The 21,022-nt window shown below is 36.1% G+C and overlaps 1 protein-coding gene across 6 annotated transcripts in view; it reads left to right on the top strand.

Annotated features, from left to right (window-relative positions):
* ASPH (aspartate beta-hydroxylase) overlaps positions 1-21,022 on the top strand; it is a 116,714-nt gene that overhangs the window by 77,604 nt on the left and 18,088 nt on the right. For all 6 annotated transcript variants that reach the window (XM_035553215.2, XM_035553214.2, XM_035553210.2 and 3 more), the window contains 6 exons: positions 438-524; positions 4,757-4,907; positions 6,968-7,104; positions 12,655-12,753; positions 13,447-13,536; positions 18,136-18,273. In XM_035553215.2, coding sequence (XP_035409108.1) covers positions 438-524; positions 4,757-4,907; positions 6,968-7,104; positions 12,655-12,753; positions 13,447-13,536; positions 18,136-18,273 — 702 coding nt within the window. The remainder of the gene's footprint in view (positions 1-437; positions 525-4,756; positions 4,908-6,967; positions 7,105-12,654; positions 12,754-13,446; positions 13,537-18,135; positions 18,274-21,022) is intronic.

Below are 21,022 nucleotides of genomic sequence, written 5' to 3'. Positions count from 1 at the left end.
CCCATAGAACCACAGTTACAAAACAGCTGGTCATATGAGGTATGCAGAGATGAAATTTCTACCTATGTATAAAACTTTCTTTTTATTCTGTACGTTAAATTCAATTTGGATTCTGTTATTATCCATATAATCTTTACTCTGTGTTTTAGTACAGATAGGTTATTGTCTTCTCAACATTCTTTGCAGTCAGCAAAGGGAACGTGAGTAAAGTAAAACAAAAATTACTAGCTTTGACCATGGTAATTGAATATTATTGCTTTGGAAGTAATGGCAGTGATTTGTTTTAAACAAGGCAATCCCAACAAAAATGTGAGTGAAAACTGTTGATTCTTAGTCTTTATTTTTTTTTAACTTGGAGAAACTAATCTGTTATTAGGCTATGCATCCTTCAGCATTTTAATTAGATACAAATGCTGATAAAATTCTCTACCTTCCAGGGGAAAATTGAAGAAGCTCTAAGGGCCTTTGAAGCACTGGTGAATCAATATCCAGAAAGCCCTCGAGCAAGATATGGAAAAGCACAGGTACATAAATAAACAAATTACAAGCCATAAATGTTTTAAAACAAGCAAACATTAAACTTTTTTTTTTTTAACAATAGAGCTCTAGACCCCAGACTTTGTTTATAATTTCATAGATATTTCCTAAGGAAAAAAAACTTACATGATCAGTCAAATTGCATCTGTTTCAGTCCTCTGTCCTTCCCCAGTTACTTCAGAAGGTTTTGTTTAATTTTAGTGGGAAGTATATAACACAAAAATAAGATACATTCTGTAAATGTCACGATAGCTGTCCGGTGAATGGTAAGAGAGAAATCCCAGCTAATGTCCCACTGCAGGAACAACAGGCATAACTTTGTTGTCAACAGTCCAAACAGCTCTGGACTAAATGCTGCTTTTTCATTAATGGGAACAGTGAAGTGGATTTGAAGTTATTATAGAGCGTGTTAAAGGACGTATAAAGGATAAAGAACACAAGTTTGTAGGCAAGGAGGCTAAATTAGCTTTTTATTGTTGAGGAAGTTCTGTTTCATGTTCTGCCATCGTGTGTGTCCCCCTCGCCCCAAAGAACATTTTAAAAACAAAACAACAACAACAAAAAAAAATTGTAAAATAAGCTCTGTATTCATAATACTTTTTTTTTTTTTTGAGCCACGCTGGGTTGGATGTCTTATTGGAGAATAATCTTATTTTCATAAATAGCAGGATAATCCCAATGGAATACGTGTAATAAAAGACTACTTGAACACGTTAATCAAGATGAGCTAAGTGAAACCCTCACAGTTGAAGGGAATTGTGCTGTTACACAATTAATGAGGCACTCGAACTGCAGTCACAACCAGTTTTCATTTGGTTAATAATAATCATGCTAAAACCAAGCCACAATTATCCAAAGAAACTGTTACATAAGCACTTGATACACAGTAGACCAAATATTTAAATACTCTGTGAGGGATCTGCTAAGCTATTTACCTGTTTAGTAGGAGACAACTTAGGTTTTGTACATGTGTGGCAGCTTCATCCTGATGGCTTGCTAAACTCCACCACAATGCTCTCTCACTCCACCTCTTCAAACAAACAGGGAGAGAAAATATGATGAAAAAGGGCTCATGAGTTGAGGTAATGTCAGTGAAATCACTCACCATTTACCATCACAGGCGAAACAGACTCAGCATAAAGAAATTAATATAGTTTGTTGCCTATTGCTAACAGGCTAGAGCAGTGAGAAACTAAAAGCAAGCTAAAGGTACCTTACCCCCACCCACCCTCTTCTATGTCCTCCGCCTGAGCAGCACCAGGGAATGGGGCTCTGGTCAGTCCCTAACGCTTCGTCTCTGCCGCTCCTTCACGGTCACTCTCTGCCCATGCTCCACGGGGGGTCCCTTCCACGGGATGCCATCCTTCCTGAACTGAGCCTGCGGGGGCTGCCCACAGGCAGCAGCTCTTCAACAACTGCTCCCACGTGGCTCCGTACCATGGGGTCCATCCCCCAGGAGCAAACTGCTCCAGCACGGGTCCCCCACAGGCAGCTGCTCCTCAAGAACTGCTCCAAATTTAGGTCCGTAACATGGGGTCCATCCTTCAGAAACAGAATTACCCAGCACGGGTCCTTCAAAGGCAGCAGCTCCCACCGCATCCACCTGCTCCACCGGGGGCTCCTCCACAGGATGCAGCGTGGAGATCTGCTCCATGTGGGACCCATGGGCTGCAGGGGGACAGCCTGCTCCACCAGGGGCCTCTCCACAGCCTCTCCACAGGCCGCAGGGGAACTGCTGCTGCGTGCCTGGAGCCCCTCCTGCCCTCCTGCTGCACTGACCTGGGGGGCTGCAGGGCTGGTTCTCACTCCTCACTCTCCCAACTGCTGTTGTTCAGTGATTTTTTTTATTTTTATTTTTTTCCCTTCCTTCGCAGAGGCCCAACCAGCATTGCTCCCTGGCTCAGGTCTGGGCAGTGGCAGGTCTCTTTTGGAGCCAGCTGGAGTTGGCTCTGATCTGCCATGGGGCAGCTGCTGGGCTCTGCTCACAGAGGTCACCCCTGCAGCCCCCCGCTACCAAAACCTTGCCATGTAAACTCAATAAAATATGTAATGGACTTAACTCTGTTTTTACTTTTATTATTTTATCTTTTTTATGAATCTACTCATATCTAAGAGAATATATTTCCTATCTCTTCTTAAGCTCTTTGCTCTCTGTGAGGAGGACTTATCATTGAAGCCAACTTTTTCTCTTTGAGAATTCTCCCAGTGACACAACTTCATTTGTCCCTTTATAACAGTTGTCACCGTCTACCACTTCAGTAATGCTTAAAAAGACCTACAGATCAAGATCTGAAATCACAATTACCATAAACTTTTAGGGAATGTATAAAGACAACTATAAGTTCATTTCCATTTTCAGTAGTCTTTGTAGACTCATACAAGTCTTTTTACTGAATACTTGTGTTGACATGACCAATGACAATCTTACTGAATCCAGTATGTGTAAGATGAAGTAGTTTCAAAAGAACGAGAAAATCATGTCCTTCACTGACAGATGAATTATTCTTAGGGTTTACATGGTAACATAGTATTACTTTTAAATGCGTATTTATACCAATGCAACACATTCAAATTTCTCTCTTTCATCACTAGCTAAAGGTAAAACTGCAGGGAAGTATAACAGTAAAGCCCAGGAATTTAACACTTGTATGTACTTGCCCTTGTCTGTGAACCATGAACCAACGTTATATGCTAATTTATTTGATTCTAAATATAATAAGGCATGAGGATTCATTTTTCTCCATGTTTTAATGACTTTAAAAGGTAACTGTTTTCCGCCCAAACCTGCAAAAGATTACATAATTAGAAGTGTTCTTCAGAACTTTGAGTACTTCCTGATTTGATTTCTGGACCTACACTTAGGCCAGATGGAAAATATCCTGCAGAAATAGTTAGTATCTTTAGGGCTGAAAAGAACAATAGATAGATCTTAAGTCTCATAACAATTTCATATTGGTGAATTGGCATCTATATTGGTGAATTTAATTGGATTTTACAGTGACAATTTTTGCCTCTTCCTTATTTATCTTTTACTATTCTTTACCTTGCAATTCTCTCTCAAAAAAAAGGAAAAGCAAATTTCCTAATGAATGTACATCAGAAAAATAAGTAACTTCAAAAAAAATTTAAGAGTTTATCTGTGAAACCAACTGATCAGCTGTTGGCTGTGTAACAATATTGTTTAATATTCTCCATATTCAATTTCAAAATAGATTGTGGAGAAAAAAGTAATGGATAAAGTTCAAAAATATTCCAGATATTAACTACTTATTAGAGCTAATACAGTTCAAGCTGTTTAAATAATGTGTGATTGATACAACAATGAATTGACAAATAAGAACTTCTATTTCTGCATCTAAACCTTGCTGTGCTAATTGACTTAAAAAAGAACATAAGCCAATAAAAAGAGAATATTTAGGAAGAACAATTTGAACACATGAAAATACATGCTTTAGAATAAAAATGCAAAATAATGCATTAAAAATTTACAGTTTGAAATATAGTCTCATTTTTTTCAGTTGTGGAAACAAATTATAGAAATGACATTCCACAGGTGAAAAAAGTAGTAGCTCCCTTTGGCATCACTGAAGCTGTAATTTCACAGTAGAAATCTGATATGTCTTTTGGTCTGCTTCTGAACTTGATAAATAATTTTAAGTTCTGAAAGAGTCATGTGGTAGATATTATATCAACATATGCAAGAGTAAAGCAAATTCCTAGTTATTTGTTCTAAGAAAAAGTGTAAATGAATTTGTGTCAGAATATATGAAAAAGTTTGTTGGTGTGTTTTTCTGTGTGCTACTGTCAGCACGAGACTTAGTATAGAAATAATCTGTAGGCAACAAATTACATTTCTTCCGTATAATTGAAGCTGGTTGCTTCATTTATTTTCAAACGCAGAAATTGTGACTTCTACAAATATTAACCAAAAATGTGTGTGAATGTAAACACTGGGCATGATGGTGTATTTTAGGTGCAAATTTTCTTATGCTTTCAATCAGTTTGCAGGAAACAAGAGTTAGCCGTGCTTCTAATTTACTTTATCACAAAGCTCACCCAAATGTGTTTTCCATTGTTATGTAAAAAGTGGTATAGATTAAATAGAATTTTAAAATGATTCCCATAATCTGACAATTGCATAGTTTGTGTTTAAAGAAAACAAAATTATTTTTAAAACAATAATTATGTGTTCTAATAATAGTTTTGTGATTCTCTCTAGTCTGAAGATGACTTAGCTGAGAAAATGAGAAGTAATGAGATGCTGCAAAAAGCCATCAACACCTATGATGAGGTGGTTAGTCTGCCAAATGTCCCTTCAGATCTGATAAAACTGAGCTTGAAACGAGAAGCTGACAGGCAGCAATTTCTTGGTAAGATATGGGGATGGTGTAAAAATTATGGAAGTTCTGTGAGCAAGACTTTCAGAAGATCACTAAGGACTTAAAAGTGCTAATTCCATTGAATTTTCAGTAGCTGTGTTTTCTAATCTCCTAAATGCTTTTGAAAAGTCTTTTTAAAATCTTTAAAAATTTGCTAGTGAACTAGTGTGTATAGCTTGTATGACAGCAGCGTCTGTAGACAGCAGTGTACTAGTTGTCATGAAAACCTATGATGGGAGATGGTTAAATATACATATATCTTGACAGAGAAAGAAGCAAATGTTTTTCTACTGAAGCAGAGGAAAATCACAGGGAAATTGATGACGTACACAAAGTGAACATACCGAGGATAAACTTACAGTAACCATAGAGAAAAACAGAATTAAATTGGGGGATAATGTTTTAACTTACAAGGTTTTCCTTCTGTTGACAGTTTAGAAAACCTTGCTTTTCAAAGATGGTGTATAGATAATGTATAGTATAACCTAATGCATATGTGATAGATATACAACAATGTATTTAGCAGTTTTATAAATATATTTTAAAAAATCTATGGATGATGTTAATATACTGTCAGGAAAATGTGTTTCTAAAGCATACCTTTGCCATCAAGAAATTTCATATTTGTTATTACTCCTAACGTTATCTTTTTAATTAACTGAGTTTACTCACTATAATTCTCAGACTGAATTATGAGTTGCAACAACTCTAACAGACTATTAGGTAATTAATTGTAAAGCATTCTGAATCTCCATAACCGATGTTTTTGGTCCTATGTTTAAAAATGCAAGTATTGAAATAACCAGCCAATAGATTGCAAACAAACAAAACAACAACAAACCACCCATGTTTGGTCAATTAACATCAGTGGCTCAACAAAAACAGAGCAGAACTATATTCGTTAATTCAGGAAATTATTTACAGCAACCTTCTAAGGCACTAGATTGTCTCATATGGGTGGCTTTTTACATGGGTTTCATCTGCATCCCTTTGTTGCTTTTAGCAAAGCTAGCTAACTTTGCCTACTGATACCTGCATTTCATGTTTTTCCTTAGCAGATCCTATTCTCACATCTCTTGTTTACATTGCAGTTTCCTCTAAAGGAAAATAGGAAAACTTGGTCCTGGTGATCACACAAGTGTTTTATCACAGTATCGCTGATAAAAGCTCCAAAATACAAACCTGTCAATGAATCTCTGTCAGAGACAAAGGGATGTCCAGCACGACCTCTTGAAATACCACTTTCTAATGTTTTTGAGCGTGTATGTTTTGAATGTCCAGCCATAGACTGAAAAGCCACATGTTAAGAAGTGGTTAATATTGAAATACCCAGTCAAAATGAGCTATATTTGAGGTGTGTTTGTCAGGGAGTGAAAATCTGAAGTTGGAACTCTAAAAATGAAGTAATGAAATGTAGTGAATACATCCGAAAGTTTAGATCTCAGTTCTGTGATGTGCAAGAAGTGTTGATCAGAACATGAAGCACAGCAGATTTCAGTGGGAGAAGAGTTCTGTTCCTACGTAGTGGGTTTTAATATCAATTTATATTGATTTTGCTGTTCGTAATACCTCATCTAGGAAGCTGATGAATCATGTATTTAATTTTAAACATGTAAATCATGATTGATTTCAGTGTAATTGTCACTTATTTTGAAACGTGTTTAATTACTTAAGTTAATTAAGACTAAGTTTGTTTTGATATGTTTACGTGGTTTTGTTGAGCACTTTGACATCTACAAATGAAAGAGCAACCAAAGCTTAAATAATGTTACAGCTGCACTGTGAACTGTTCTCCACTAGAGGCTACCATAACACTGCAGGATATGCATTCTGAGGGATTACCTAAAGTGTTCCTTGTATGACTACATCCCGTGTGACTGCAAAGCGGCTGAATATACTCCTATCTGCATAAGTTTTTTCTCAAGTTCTACCTTGTGATCTCTAGTGAAAATGGAACACCTGGCACTGATTTGTGTTTTTCTAGATGTTGTGCATCTTACTACTGTTACTTATAACCATAGCTGTAATGAAGTCTTGTTTAATCAAATTAGGTCGCATGAGAAGTTCCCTGGTTACTCTACAGAAATTAGTTCATCTGTTTCCCAGTGATACATCATTCAAGAATGACCTTGGTGTTGGTTACCTCCTGATAGGAGACAACAGCAATGCCAAGAAAGTGTATGAAGAGGTGAGCTTCCATTTTAGCTAAGGAAAAAATGATGTACATTCATACGTTCCTTTTAAAGGTTGCCTGCTTTTAACTTCTTTAGTTGTGAAACATTTTACAGGAATACCGTCTTTATCCATGTGAATAAAGTGGTTGACTACTCTCATAGCTATTTATCATGTGGCTTTTTCAGTATCGTAGGCAACCTAAATTTTTTTTTTTTTTACCTTTCTTGTTGTTTCCTTTCATGATGCTTGTAGTGTGGCTTGTTCATTGGATTTATATCACTGTCCTCTATACTGTGGAAGAAAGTTCACTGCCAGGAAGGGTTAAAACCCCATTACCATCTGGAAACTCTCAAACTAAATGCAGAACTTGATGTAACTGGTAGAGCAAAAGCTATCAGAACCTGATCAGAGATGATCTTGTTGATGTTGGCACACTTGTTCCAATGCTTGTTTAGTACAGGAGCAGTTCTGTAATTGACTGGTTACGTAGACTGAGGACAAGTCAGCATGATTAGTACCACCTCCTGAGAATAAAGGCCCAGTTTTCAGTTCCCCACATCTGGAAGTCTGAGGGGATTCTTATATCAGATGGTTTCTCAAAGGGAAGCAGGACATTTAGCTGCATGGTTGGAAGCAGGAGTCAAACCCTAATAATACCATTTTTTCTCAAGCTCATCTGACAGTTGCAGGTGTTTCCAGAACACTGTTTGCTTTATTTTGGCTACTTTGTAGGTCCCTCTGTAGTGCACTTCTGTACAATAATTTTGGCCTGCTGTCAAAATTTTTCTGAGGATTGGAAATGTTGTCTTTTAAAGATTGATTATATTAACAAAAACCTGCTTCTCAGACTGCAAGGAATGTAAAAAACAAACAAACAAAACTCCTTTGGTGAAAGGTTTTCCTTTGCAACTTTTTGGTATTTTGGTGCAAACAATGTAGATGTTAGAATTTCTCAAAATCAATAATCATAGGATTTTTTATAATTGGAAGAAGGTAATGAGTTTGCTGTGTAACTGATATTGAGTTTGGCATACTTCAGAAAAAGTGTATGCTGCTCTGATTAAGAATAGATATGCGAAATAAGAACTGGTCTGTTTCCAATATATTGTTTTACTTGCTTCATAGATTTAATCCAGTTTAATTACTCTTTGTTGCAGTTCATTAGCCAATGAAATAGATCATAGTGATGTTCTGCCCTTGTAGAAGAGCAACAAATAAATATCTTTTAAAAGGATTTGGATGTATCCTCTTTAGAAATTGTGCAGATTTTATCCATATTCTGACTTTTCCACAGAATGAATTCTAACACGTGAATGTGTTTTTTTTTTCCTTTGTTGTAATTAGGGATAAATTTACATGAAGAATTTTGTGAAAGGAAATATGGCCAAGGAAACAGGCAGAATCTCATGTGCAACTGCTTTTATTCTTGGTTATACCAAAAGCTTCTTCAGTGATTTTGGGCAGATTGCTCAGGGACCATATGGTCTGCTCTTGAGTGCTTCACTCAGCTGTTGCAATGCTTAATTAGAAAGTGATTGACATATGGTTTGGAGCTCCTACCATAGGTGCTGAGGCCCTGTGCCTAGTCAATAAAGTGTCAGTAAACTATGAAAAGTTGTTCTGCTGGCCTCCAGGAGACATCTTCCTCTTCTCATGATTTTTGAAAAACCTGGGAAACTTTTTTAGTGTGGTTAAGCCCTTCTTCTCACTAGCATAGAACAAATAGTCATCTGATAGGAAACAAAAGACAGCACAGACAAGAGCTTAAACCCAGTGCTGCAGAGTAGATGCCTCCAGTATTTAAGAAGCCTCAGTTCTGGTTTCTGCTTTAAGGTTGTTCATGCACTTTATTCAAGTATTTCTTAATGCAAAGGGCATGGCCATTTAGGAAGAGAGAGCAGAGCTCAGGACCCATCCTCAAGAGAAAATACCTCATGTTCAACTATAGGCTCTGCTTCTTGCTGATTCCAATTCCTTTCTTTGTCGTTGTCTAACTTTTGTATGTGGTACTTGAGAACTTGCCTGAGGAGCAAAAAGAGCAGTCGGACACTTTTCTGTGCAGGAGGATCTAGCCTCCAGATTTCCCATTTGCAGTGAGTCTGCTAGATTCTTCTGTAAAAGGTATCGATGTCTTCCTTTGCTTCGTGCTGTAACATTTTGGTCTAAATTCAGTGTTGTCTGTATGTTATGCATGGGCTAACAATGTCTTGAAACTAAAAGAGGGGAGAATTAGATTAGAGATTAGGAGGAGATTCTTCACTCAGAGGGTGGTGAGGCACTGGAACAGGTTGCCCAGAGGAGCTGTGGATGCCCCATCCCTGGAGGTGTTCATGACCAGATTGGATGAGGCCGTAGGCAGCCTGATCTAGTGGGTGGCATCCCTGCCTATGGCAGGGGGGTTGGAATGAAATGATCTTTAAGGTCCCTCCCAACCCAAACCATTCTATGATTGATAAATGGCTAGACTCTTCACAGGCACTCTCTTTTACTTTGGGATTACATCACTGTTTCAAACCAGACTAACTAGCTGACGTTGTCTCTAAGAAATGCAATAGATGAATAGATGCCCAAGGAATCCTAATGAATGAAAACTTTCTGCTTTACATTTAATAGCTAGCTTTTGTGTTTTTTGTTTTTTGTTTTTTGTTTTTTTAAAGCCAGATTTAAATACTGGGAACCAATTAAATCATTTTAAAACTGTTTTACCCACTTTGTTTATCTTTGCAGCTGAAGTGTTATGATTAATTTTTTTATTTCAAAAGTGTTTTCTTTCTCTTAGCATTGGAAGTATATAAAATGCTGAACTTCAAGAGAGTTGTGTACTTACAGCTGTAGTATAGTATAATTTAACTGATACAAAATACACTTTTTTAGTATGCCTTTGCCAGACTTTCTGCTGAACGGCAAATGGAAAATAGTTTCCAACTGGAGGGGATTTCCATTTTGCCAAGTATTAACATATTTTCTTTTTGAACATTATGCTTAGAGGTATGGAAACATTATGTGAACAGTAGTCCTCATAGAATTTAGAGCTATTTTTGTTTTCAGAGATCTACAGATTATGATAAAACACTGTGGGAGAGAGCTTTGTTAGCAGACTAAGTGACCTTCGCACTTTTTTTTGCCTGCTCTTCTGAGCATTGCTGCATTGAGGATGCATGGCTGCAAGACCTCAGTGCAGCAGTGCATAGACACTCATAAGACAGCTCTGAATGAACTATCTCAGGTACCAGAAGAAAAATATCTACACAAACACAGTACTCTGCCATGGCTAATTAGCCATTGATAGCCCCAGAGGTTAATTTCTATATTCATGATTAATATTTAATGGGCAATGAGTAGTTTAGTAAAACTTATTTTTAAACATAATTAATATTGCATGCAGCAACAGCAACAGAGTAATACAATTTACATTAAATACTTCCAGTGTAATTTCTGCTGATTGTTTCTCTTCAGTTCTCTTTAGGGGCTCTGAATGTAGATCTTGCCTTAATGCAACTCGGCATGGTTTAAATGAACTGTAATATAGAAAATTCTATTCTGTCTTAATTAATCAGATAACTTTATCCTATAGTTAAAGGAAATGTAATGAAATTATATGGTTAATAAATATTTCTGTCAGTCATTTTTATTTCACCCTGCAGGTACAGATTTGTGGATCAAAATGATCCTACACAAAATACTTTAGTCAAAAAGTATAAGATTCATAGGGTGATATCATATTAGTGATCAAGCTCATCCTTATGATGAATTGCCAAGTTCATTTTTTGCTAATAAAGTGCTGTATTATAGACTTCAGATTCTCAAAATGATTGTTCCTTCATAGTAGCTTATTTTCGGGGGGGGAAAAAAAGTGAAATACTGCTATTTTTAACTCACAGCATTTATACCAACATAGTGATGATCTTGTTTTTGCTCAGATGTAGCCTGTGTGTAATAAGGTTTGAGAAAGCAGAGAAATTTGCCCAGAGGACTTGTTATGGGTTTGCTTGTAATTATTTTGGTTGAAGAATTAGGTTAGACAGTGACTAGAAAAGGCAGAGGGAAATGGCTGTAATGTATGCAGACATTTTATGCATGACATAAGTTTGGTAGCTTCAAAAACGAATTTAGACAGGAAAAATTACTCCTGTCCCTTGTTTTTTATTTAATAACTGTGCTAGACAGTCAGCAGGTATCAGCCCCTGACTGACCTCCACTCGCTCCCAGGCACTTGTGCTGATCCTCACAAATTGAGGATCTCTCCCGATTAAAATGTCCATCCTTATTTTGAGGAGAGAGGAGGTTTAGGAACAGATCTTGACCACATAATTGATATCAGATGGAACTACAAATTATGCTGAATATGCATATATATTATATTATGTAAAATATTTATATATTCATATATATATATACATACACACCATAAAAATGTGGAGCTGGAAAGTAGATCAAGACATTCTGTAATTTCCCACTTGATTGAGGCAGACCAGATGAACTTAAATTAAACTATTATTGTTGGGAGTATGTTTCAGAACTCAGACCAGCCAGCTTCACACTTCCTTTCCCTGAAATACACCCCCATACGGTGATCCTTTCCTACAGCTTTCCCTGTACTCAGAAATCTTTCTTTTACACAGTCTCCGTGAAATTCCCATCTGTGCCTAACTAACATCAGATTTCTTATTTGCTTATGGGTTTTCCTTTTCTGCAAAGTTATCTAAGTTATTTTGTAACTCAGATATTATCTAAATGTTGACCTAGACATTCAGGGTACAAAATTGTACAGCTTAGCTGAGCACAGTAGGTCTTAGTCAAGGAATGCAGCACACAACTATAGAAGAATAATTTATCCATCACCTTCTGGAAAAGTGAAAGCACACTGAATCACCTGAGGTACCCTATTAGTCCTTGCATTACCTTCTGATAGTTTTCTCTTGGCCAAGAAAATGTGAGCTCTTCCAAAGGAGTGATCCAGTTTACTGTTGTGCTGAGAATGGCCTTTACATTCCCAGGGTCTGTACAGTCCCATCTCGTGATACAAGCATTATTTCACAGTGTGTTTCTAAATAGCAGCTACTGTGCTTCTAAGCATCGTATATTCTCTGTTGCCAAGACTAGTTTGCCAGCAGCATAAACCTGTCTAATTTGAAACTATTTCAGGTGTATTGCTACACTATGCTTCCCATGAATGTGCTGTAGACTTGTCCAAAGAGCAACTGCCTTCTTTTACATTAAGCAAACCTGGGATAGTAAGTGTTAATTAATGGTGTTAATTCTATAACTTAGTATGCTCTAACTCAAGAGACGAGGTAGAGAAGTAGAGACAAGAAGAAAATAATGCAATTCAGAGGTGCCAGTTGGAATAATTTTATTTATGAGACTTCAAAATTTGTCTTGTAATAGGTTATTCTGGAGAAAGACGTAAGTGAAAGAGTAGAAGTACAGGCAAGCCAAGAATTTATCTGAGTGTCAGTGATGGAAGCAAATTTCATTGCATCACTAAATAGTAGTATGTACACAGATTTGTTAATTTTTATAGATTCTTGCACGAGTATTTGATTCATTTGCGCTCAAACAGGTTCTACGACTGGCTCCAAATGATGGCTTTGCCAAAGTACATTACGGCTTCATCCTGAAGGCAGAAAACAAGATAGCAGAGAGTATACCCTATCTAAAGGTATTTTTCTTTTCTCATTTAAAGTAGATCTTTTACCAGTAGAAAAACATAATCAGAATGTATAAAATGTGCCAAGCTAGAAGCATTCTAATTACAAATTACAGTTTAAGCTAAGCATTGGTGTTGTATTGCTGCCAACAAACTGGAACAAACTTGTATACTGATATTTATCAATTCATAAATATCAAGTAACTGTTTTATTAGTCAGATAACCCTAAACACACAGCTATGATTCTCAAATTCTTTTGAGGCTGGCAGTATGCTGCAAAGTAAAGGTTCTTGAAAGATCCAGAGAGGGCATGTATATGTTTGAGTGTTTGGAGAGAAGTACTACAAATAAAAGCTTAATTTAAAATAGCCGTCTTTCTAAAATGCTTGTATATAGGGTTGGGGGCAAGTATCAGTCTTTGAATACACCTCTGTCTTGGAGTGAATGGGGGATTTGGCAAACTGATAGAATTTGTCAGTGGCTTTTTACTCATACGTTGTATTCATTCAACATAAGTTCCTAGTTACCATGGTAGTTATATTTTATAGCCAATTTCATAGCCTGTCACTTGAATAGAGTTGATAAACTGTATACAGTGACCAAGTGAACACTGTTGAAACTCCTATTAAAATTCTTTTAAACATTATTTTACATATGTATTATTATAATTGTTACTATTAGTTTTATTATTATTATTATTTTAGGAAGGACTGGAGTCTGGTGACCCTGGCACAGATGATGGACGCTTTTACTTTCATCTGGGAGATGCCTTGCAGAGAATAGGAGACAAAGAGGTACACATTTAATATGGTCTTAATATAAGTCTGAATTTCTGGTGGACTGCTGAATCCAGAAAAACTTTAGAGCATGGGCCCAATGTCGAAAAGTCATTAGTCCCTTTGAAATAACAATCCAGCGTGTGTGTAGAGGTCAAGATAAGCAACAGCAGAAAACCAAACCAACAACAACAATAAAACCTGCCATTTGCATGATTATACAATCTCTTAGCATCCCTTACTTTTCCATAGAATTAGCCAAAACTATTGAAGCTTACATGGAGCTATTAGTACCAAGGGATGGAGGAACACACACACACACTAAAAAATCAGAAGTTTGTTGAATGCATTTTTAGTCTGTTCTCTGCTCCTACCACTTTTTGACAAAGATTTTTCCACCAGAGTCAAAATGCAGTGACTTAAATATGTCACTATATAGAATTTCTCTCATAACTCTGATAACAGTGTTCTGTAAACATTCTCTCTTTCCCAAAGTGGCCATGAGCATCAATGTCTGTGATACAAAAAGACTATAAAAGGACTGAATGTGTGGGCTGTTATGGTACTTGTTCAAACATTGAATTCATAAACAGATCAGAAAAATAGAAATTTGTTCAGTAGATCTTTTGCCCAATACAAATATATGCTACTGGAAACAATAAGCTTTTCTAATTTATTAGTTGAGGAAAGCCAAATTTGAATGTGTGAATTAGTGCTACTGTCATAGTTGAGAAGCAAAGGACATTTGTTGAAAACTGTTGCTGGTAATGAGCTACACTATGGGCATGAATTTAATAAAAACAACAACAAAACAACAAAAAAAACCACCCTTGTGCATAGGTGAAAAATGTGAAAAAAATAAAAATGTATAGTGGAAAGAAATATGAAAATTGTTGCTTAACTAGTTTTCTAGTAGTACATCTGAAATATTGATAGGTAAAATACTGTAAAGAATGCTGACCACTTCACAGAATCACAGAACGATTGAGGTTGGAAGGGACCTCCAGAGATCATCTAGTCCCACCCCCCTGCTCAAGCAGGGTCACCTAGTGTCTTGGACCAGTAAATAGGCAGTTCTCCAATATCAAATCAGACAAAGGGACTGTCATAAAGCCTACGTATGTGTTCTTTCTTGAGCCTAGTTCATCAAATTATTTTCATATATATAGAATGTGGAACTTTTATTACACTTTAAACAGATTATATGTCTAGAATGTTGAAATGTAGCAATACCCGAATTCTAAGTTAAATCACCTTCTTTGAAATTACAGTAAAATATTCCAATGAAGTTTTTTGAATTTAAAAGTTAATTTTCAAGTGAGAATTAGGCGGCCCCATTTTACACTTTTTTTTTACACACACACAGAGTCTGTTTTATCTCTCTTTCTTTCTCTCCTTCACCCCTACCCCACCCCACATCATTGTCTGTCCTTCTCTAAACAGAAAACCAAAAAGGAAATCCCTTAATACTTCCATGGCGTATTCTGGGTTGAATGATTAAGCCTAGAGCATCCCATTACAAAATTTGACTAGAGGTACCACACAGATGTAATTAACATACATCAGCCCAATCCCTGAGATAACTATGTGTTAATGTTTATGGACTTGTTGGTCAAATCTTCTGTAGAAGAAGCTTTAATCAATGGCAAATGAACTTCTTGGGATAGTGGAGACTGTTAAATTTATCTGTGGGAAGTTAAAACTTTTTTTTTTAACTAACCTTCACAGGCTTACTGAACTTAAAGATTTAATCAAGGAGACAGATCAATATTCAAGCAACATGTAAAATTGCTATCACTGAAGGTTTGCTGAAGGTAGATATTCGTCTATTAGAGCTAAATTAGGAATTATGAATGTGGTCTCGGTAAATTGTAGGGAAACAGCATTGAGTATATAACCTTTCCAACTATAATTTGGTAAAGTGCCAAATTGATTAAAACAACAACAGAATACATTGTAGAAGGTATTGCAGAACAAAGTGTTGTTCACAGAGAATGTATGAATTGAATGCTTATCAGACAATTTATTTCCTGGCAAATAAGATATACTCTTGTATCTGTCCTGTACAGGACAGTGGTCATTATTTAGTCTTTCCACTGCCAAGATCTGCATGTGAAGAGAAAGGTTCTTTTATGGAAACTCAGGACTGGAAAGGATGAGTAGGATAATTGTACCCCATACCGTCAAAGGCAATCTCATAGTACAATTCTTCTAATAAATAAGGATTAACAATATTATATATAATGATTATAGCTGATGGATCTTAAAGAACAGCAACATTCATACTTATCTGTCAGTGGCTGAGAGAAGCAATTCACCCCCCTTCTCATTTGAGCTAACTCCAAACACTGCAAATAAATTCATACAGTGAGCCTAAACAATCTATTGTTACCCCATTGCTATTACAACTTATGTCTTGAGGAACGTATACTATAAATCATAATGCTTCCATTTCAGAGGCTTAACCAAGATATGATCAAGCTTTATAGATATACTGTGTATTACCCAAAGGTAATATGTAATTTTTTTGACCAATATATTTTAAGAAGCTTATTTAGAGAAAAAGATGAAAGCTTCTATATTGTCTGCTGTTATTCTGTTTATCCACGGTGCTTTTCCTTACTTCAGATAAATAGAGTAAGACAACATTCTACTGCAACCTTTCCTTCATACTTCAATAGTCATAAATATCAGAGTACCACATTCTTTGAAAGCTTGAAAAAAATTTAGACTCTCAAAAAGAAATAATCTATGGTTACAGTATAAAAGGTTATGCAAATATTTGAAAACAAAAATACCCTAATGTATTTCTTACCTTGTATCTGAAAGAAAAGATCTATAGGTAAATGTATAAGATGACACTCAAGGTTTTTTTTAGAAATAATCTGTTATGTGAAGAATTTTCAGTAGTTTTTGTTTACTGTATGATTGCTAATACTAAGTAAGTCATAGTAAGACACAGTGTTCTCATGACAGCTTGTATCCAAAAAATATTTTGGTTTTACTTCTACTTTACTGGCTTCAAGGAGGGCATAAATAATATGCAGATATGAATGTCTTCTCCTAGAATAGGCTTATTTGGTTGTGCATTTTACTTTCCATTAACACATATACATGAGGTGATTCTTCTTAACTTAAAAGTTAGTATTGTGCTTTTTGCCTCAGTAAGCCTTTAATAGTTTTTTAGCCTTTGCATCAAATGTGGGCAGATGAATGGACAACTGGCATTTGCTCTTGAATTAGAATAGGAGAAGGGACTCTGAAATGCAAGTAATAAATAGTCATGCAGGGGAACTACCATACAAGAGGACTGTTGGGGATAGTGTTTTTCAGTTGTTTAGTCCAGATTTGCAAGTTCCTGTTGGAAAGAAAAGTGTAGAGTTTGGTTTTGTGTGTGTGTGTGTGTTTTGTTTGTTTTGTTTTCTTTTGAGAACTTGGCAAGGAGGTGGGTACAGCCAGGGAAAGAATAATAATGTGTGGGAGAGTACGAACTGGAAGTACAAAGTTGATATTATAGGCTGTCTAATGTGGAGCGAGACAATAAATATCAGATTAGGTGAAGAAGTGGGAGAGCTTGGTCTGAGTTTGGATGTGTGACACTTCGCTGAAGGAGATTTGGAAAGGGAAGGTGTGAATTTCAAGTTGTATAGCTAGAGAGGGACTCTGGACGATTCCAGGTAATGAGGTTTTTGGATGATTTCTGTTTAGAATGGAAATTGCTGCCTGCCTCTTTCCTGTTTTGAATTTCTTGTCCTTCTATCTCCTGCTTAGCTGACCTTGGCATATCATGTTGGTTTTTTTCATTTTGTTTTGTTTTTAATTTAATTTTTTTTTTTAAAGACAATGCAAAAATTAAAGCAGTGCTGGACAGGAAGGAGATATTTGTATGTAGCTTCCTCTGTTCATGGACCACTGTTACTCTTGTTTGACCTCTTCTTTCCAAGCATCTTATCTGCTTTCCTTGCAGGACCTCCTTTTGCAGCTGGTATAGAATGGTAAAGCAAGTTGTGGAAAGGGAGAGTAAGATGAACTAAGGCCTGGCATTGGGCGTCAGTAAGCTTTTACTACATGAAATACAGGGGAAATAAGCAAAATGAGTAGCATCAGCTCAGTTCTGGTGTGAGAACAAATATGTAAAGAAAACTCAGAAGTATATATGTAATCATGTAACAAAGTCAGCACTGTTTTCATTGCCACAGCATCCCTGTTGGTAGTAGAAGGGAGCCATTTAATTTTTATTAAATTATTAAATTAAATCTTTAATTCATAGGTAAAAATGAAGCGTAGAGAAACCAGGGCTAACCAAGAAGACAAACAACTGTATCTCCCAAGTCCAAGGAGAACACCTAGGTTACTAACTGATATTTGGTGTGAATGACTGTGAGATTATCCTGTTTTGCTAATGTTGAGCCAGACAGCTGTGTCTGACTCTGATGTATTTTAGGATTGTTGATTTTCATTTTTTCCCCCCTATTTTTCCCCCTTATAATTACTGTACATTAGGAGAATATCCCCAGCATCCAAATAGATAGCTTTTTACCTTACCAAAGGAGCCTAAGTTTTTCTATGACATGTTAGCTGATATGAATTTGTTTGATAACAAATGCAATCTCCTAGGCATACAAGTGGTATGAACTTGGGTATCAAAGAGGTCATTTTGCATCGGTCTGGCAGCGCTCCCTCTACAATGTCAAGGGACTGAAAGCTCAGCCTTGGTGGACAGCGAGGGAAACTGGTTATACTGAACTGGTGAAGGTAAGGGAGTTTTTCTGTTTACTTCTGTTTCTTTTCTTTTTTAATAACAACTGTAATCTAAGGTGCAAAGCAGAGAAAATACTCATAAGGTCTGAATTGTTGCCTGTGAGTACCATACACCAATCTCAGACTGAGCCCAAGTTTTAACTAAGATACTATAAAATGAGCTTAGATGTTTTAATAATTGATGATGAGGACATTACTAAATACAAAATTTTCATGGTAGACTACTGTAATGTTTTAAATGCAAAATAATGTCAAACTCTGCTAATGGCTGGGACATCCATTGTGAATTTTTTACTTAGTCAGAAAAAGCTGTGCTCTTTGTCCCTTATATAATACTTGGTGACTTCTTTGGGATCTCTTAATTGCATAAGGTAAACAAGTGTAAACTTGTCTCCCAGTGATGGATTCAGCAAAAGATAATGACATAAAAAAAACTTTAAAGAACTAAAATTCTATTTGATACAAAACATGTAGTTTGTTTACTATTCACAGTAATAATTTATATTTTCAAAATTACATATTTTTGAAACTAGAGATCCCTAGGCAAATATTTCATAATTTGAAAATAATAATAACGGTAATAATTTTTTTTAAAAGGGGAGGAAGTACCCATTTTGCATATGCTTTGAATATTAACATGTGGTTTAACAAAATTCTTCTGCACAAATAATTTAAAAACATAAATGCTTCTTTGAAGAGACAGTTTCACTCAGTGTGTTTGTTTCATTATGCTTAGTTACATAACATGTTAGAAACCTACTGTGAAAGAATTACTATTTTTAAAGAAATTTAAAAAGTTTACTCCTTATTATGGTTCTGATGGCAGTATAAATAAGGTTAGGAAACTTAGATTAAAGAGTAATCACTCAACTATAATCTCACTCTTGGAAAAAAAAAAAAGCTTTGTGGACTAGCATGTGGTAAAATTTGAAATGTGCGTGTGTTCGACTCATTCTTGAGGTACGTGTAAAAATAGATACTTCCTGACATAAAGGAGGTAGAGGGACTTGGAGCCTCTTGTACTGTTGCCAAACAAAAGGAAAAGAATGCATATCATATTAATAATGTTTTAAAGGTGTCTGCAGTGATGTCTTAGTGACTCTTACATGTAGAGCATCCAAATCTCTAAATCACAGATGTAAAGGTGTGTGCCCCCCCCATTGGTGGGAAGCGACAGTCAGCTTTGAAGGATGAAAAGAATTGAATTTCATATTATAAAAATGGCCAGGGCTCCACCTTGGAAGAATTGTTTTCAGATGTATGGGATCATATGTAGAGGACTTGGTTTGGATCAGCATTCTGCATGTCTCGTAGAAGAACATTTTAGATGAACATTTTAGTTAGAAATTCACCCTGATCTCCACAGCAAAACTGCCTCTCATAGGTGCTGCTTTAATGTTTGTTATTCAGTATACCAAAATAAGAATTTGAAAAATAAAACTGGAACTGCTGTGTTTGAAGCTTCTTTACTCCATTGTAACATGTAAACTCCATGAGTTTTTGTGGTAAATTTTGTGTGTTTTATTAGTAAGGTCATCAAGTCTGACTGCTGATTTATTTACATATATATCTCAGTTTGGGGGGGCAACAAGTTTTACATTCTTCAAGATACCTTTCAAAGTTGAAAGTATAGATCCAGACTATAAGTTATCAGAAAAAATATGTGTATTTGCATTGTTGTATTTCCCCCATAACTCAAAAAGTACTTGAATTTGTGCAAGAGAGCAGGCTCAATTCTAATACTGATAAACACTTGCAAGTGCAAATTTGAAGTAGCATTCTGCACAAAGTAGAAACAATCTTTGAAGACATTTGTTTTATTGATTTCTGAAACATTCAAGCCTCTGTATGTGCTTTAGTTATTAAAAAAATAAAAATTCTACATTCCGCACAGCAAAAAACAACCAGCAATTATTTCTTGCTACTTCATCTCTTTACATTCCTCTTCCATTCGTGCAGAATGTGTGGGAAATGCTTCCAAATCCAAATGATGGAAGTTGACATTGAAAAATTTCTCCATGAAGGACAAAGCATTGGAAGCCTGGACCCTCTCTCCCTGTATTTCACCATTTGTTGTTGAATATGAACAAACTCCTTTCAATATTTTGGTAGCTTAACAATGCTAATGGAGGATTTATTTGTGGCTAGCGGAGGCAATGCTAAAGGTTCTCTGCCATACTCTGACAGCTCTGTCTTTGCTTATTCTGTTAACCAGCACAGCTGTAGTCAGTAACGTGTTAGAGCACAGACCTGGTTTGATTATGTTATAAAGAATGAGAATGTCTCAATAACACTTAAAAGGAGGTGTATGATGGTGGTAAATCCTGGTTAATGTTACTATGCTGGCAGCAGTAGATCTCTCTCGCTGCCTGTTAATGCTTAATTTTTTTGTGTGTTGTGTTATTATGTTATTTTTGTAGTTTTCTTGAAAGAATGGGAAGGAGGGCCTGATTTCTCAGGGAACAGAAACTATAAACCTTTAAATTCGGAAACGTATCAAGTGATTTATGTAGATGTGTTCTGCTAATTTTCTGATCTATGGTAGTTCAGGACTTTGGAGGGTCAAGAAACTCTTGTTTGAGCTCAGCTAAAAGGAAACCTTGCTTTTATCTTAGAAAACCTATCCTCCTCCCTTGGGGCAATTAGCTTTCTTCTGCAAGTGTTACAGAGTCATTGCATCATCTCTGGTATCTTTTATGGAACCTTGGTAGAGCATTCTTTTGTATTCTGGTACTCAGTTAAT

Source organism: Cygnus atratus, chromosome 2 (assembly GCF_013377495.2).
Source record: "Cygnus atratus isolate AKBS03 ecotype Queensland, Australia chromosome 2, CAtr_DNAZoo_HiC_assembly, whole genome shotgun sequence".
Taxonomy (NCBI): Eukaryota; Metazoa; Chordata; class Aves; order Anseriformes; family Anatidae; genus Cygnus; species Cygnus atratus.
The sequence above is the reverse complement of the archived record's forward strand: the minus strand, read 5'-3'. Positions and strand labels throughout refer to the sequence as shown.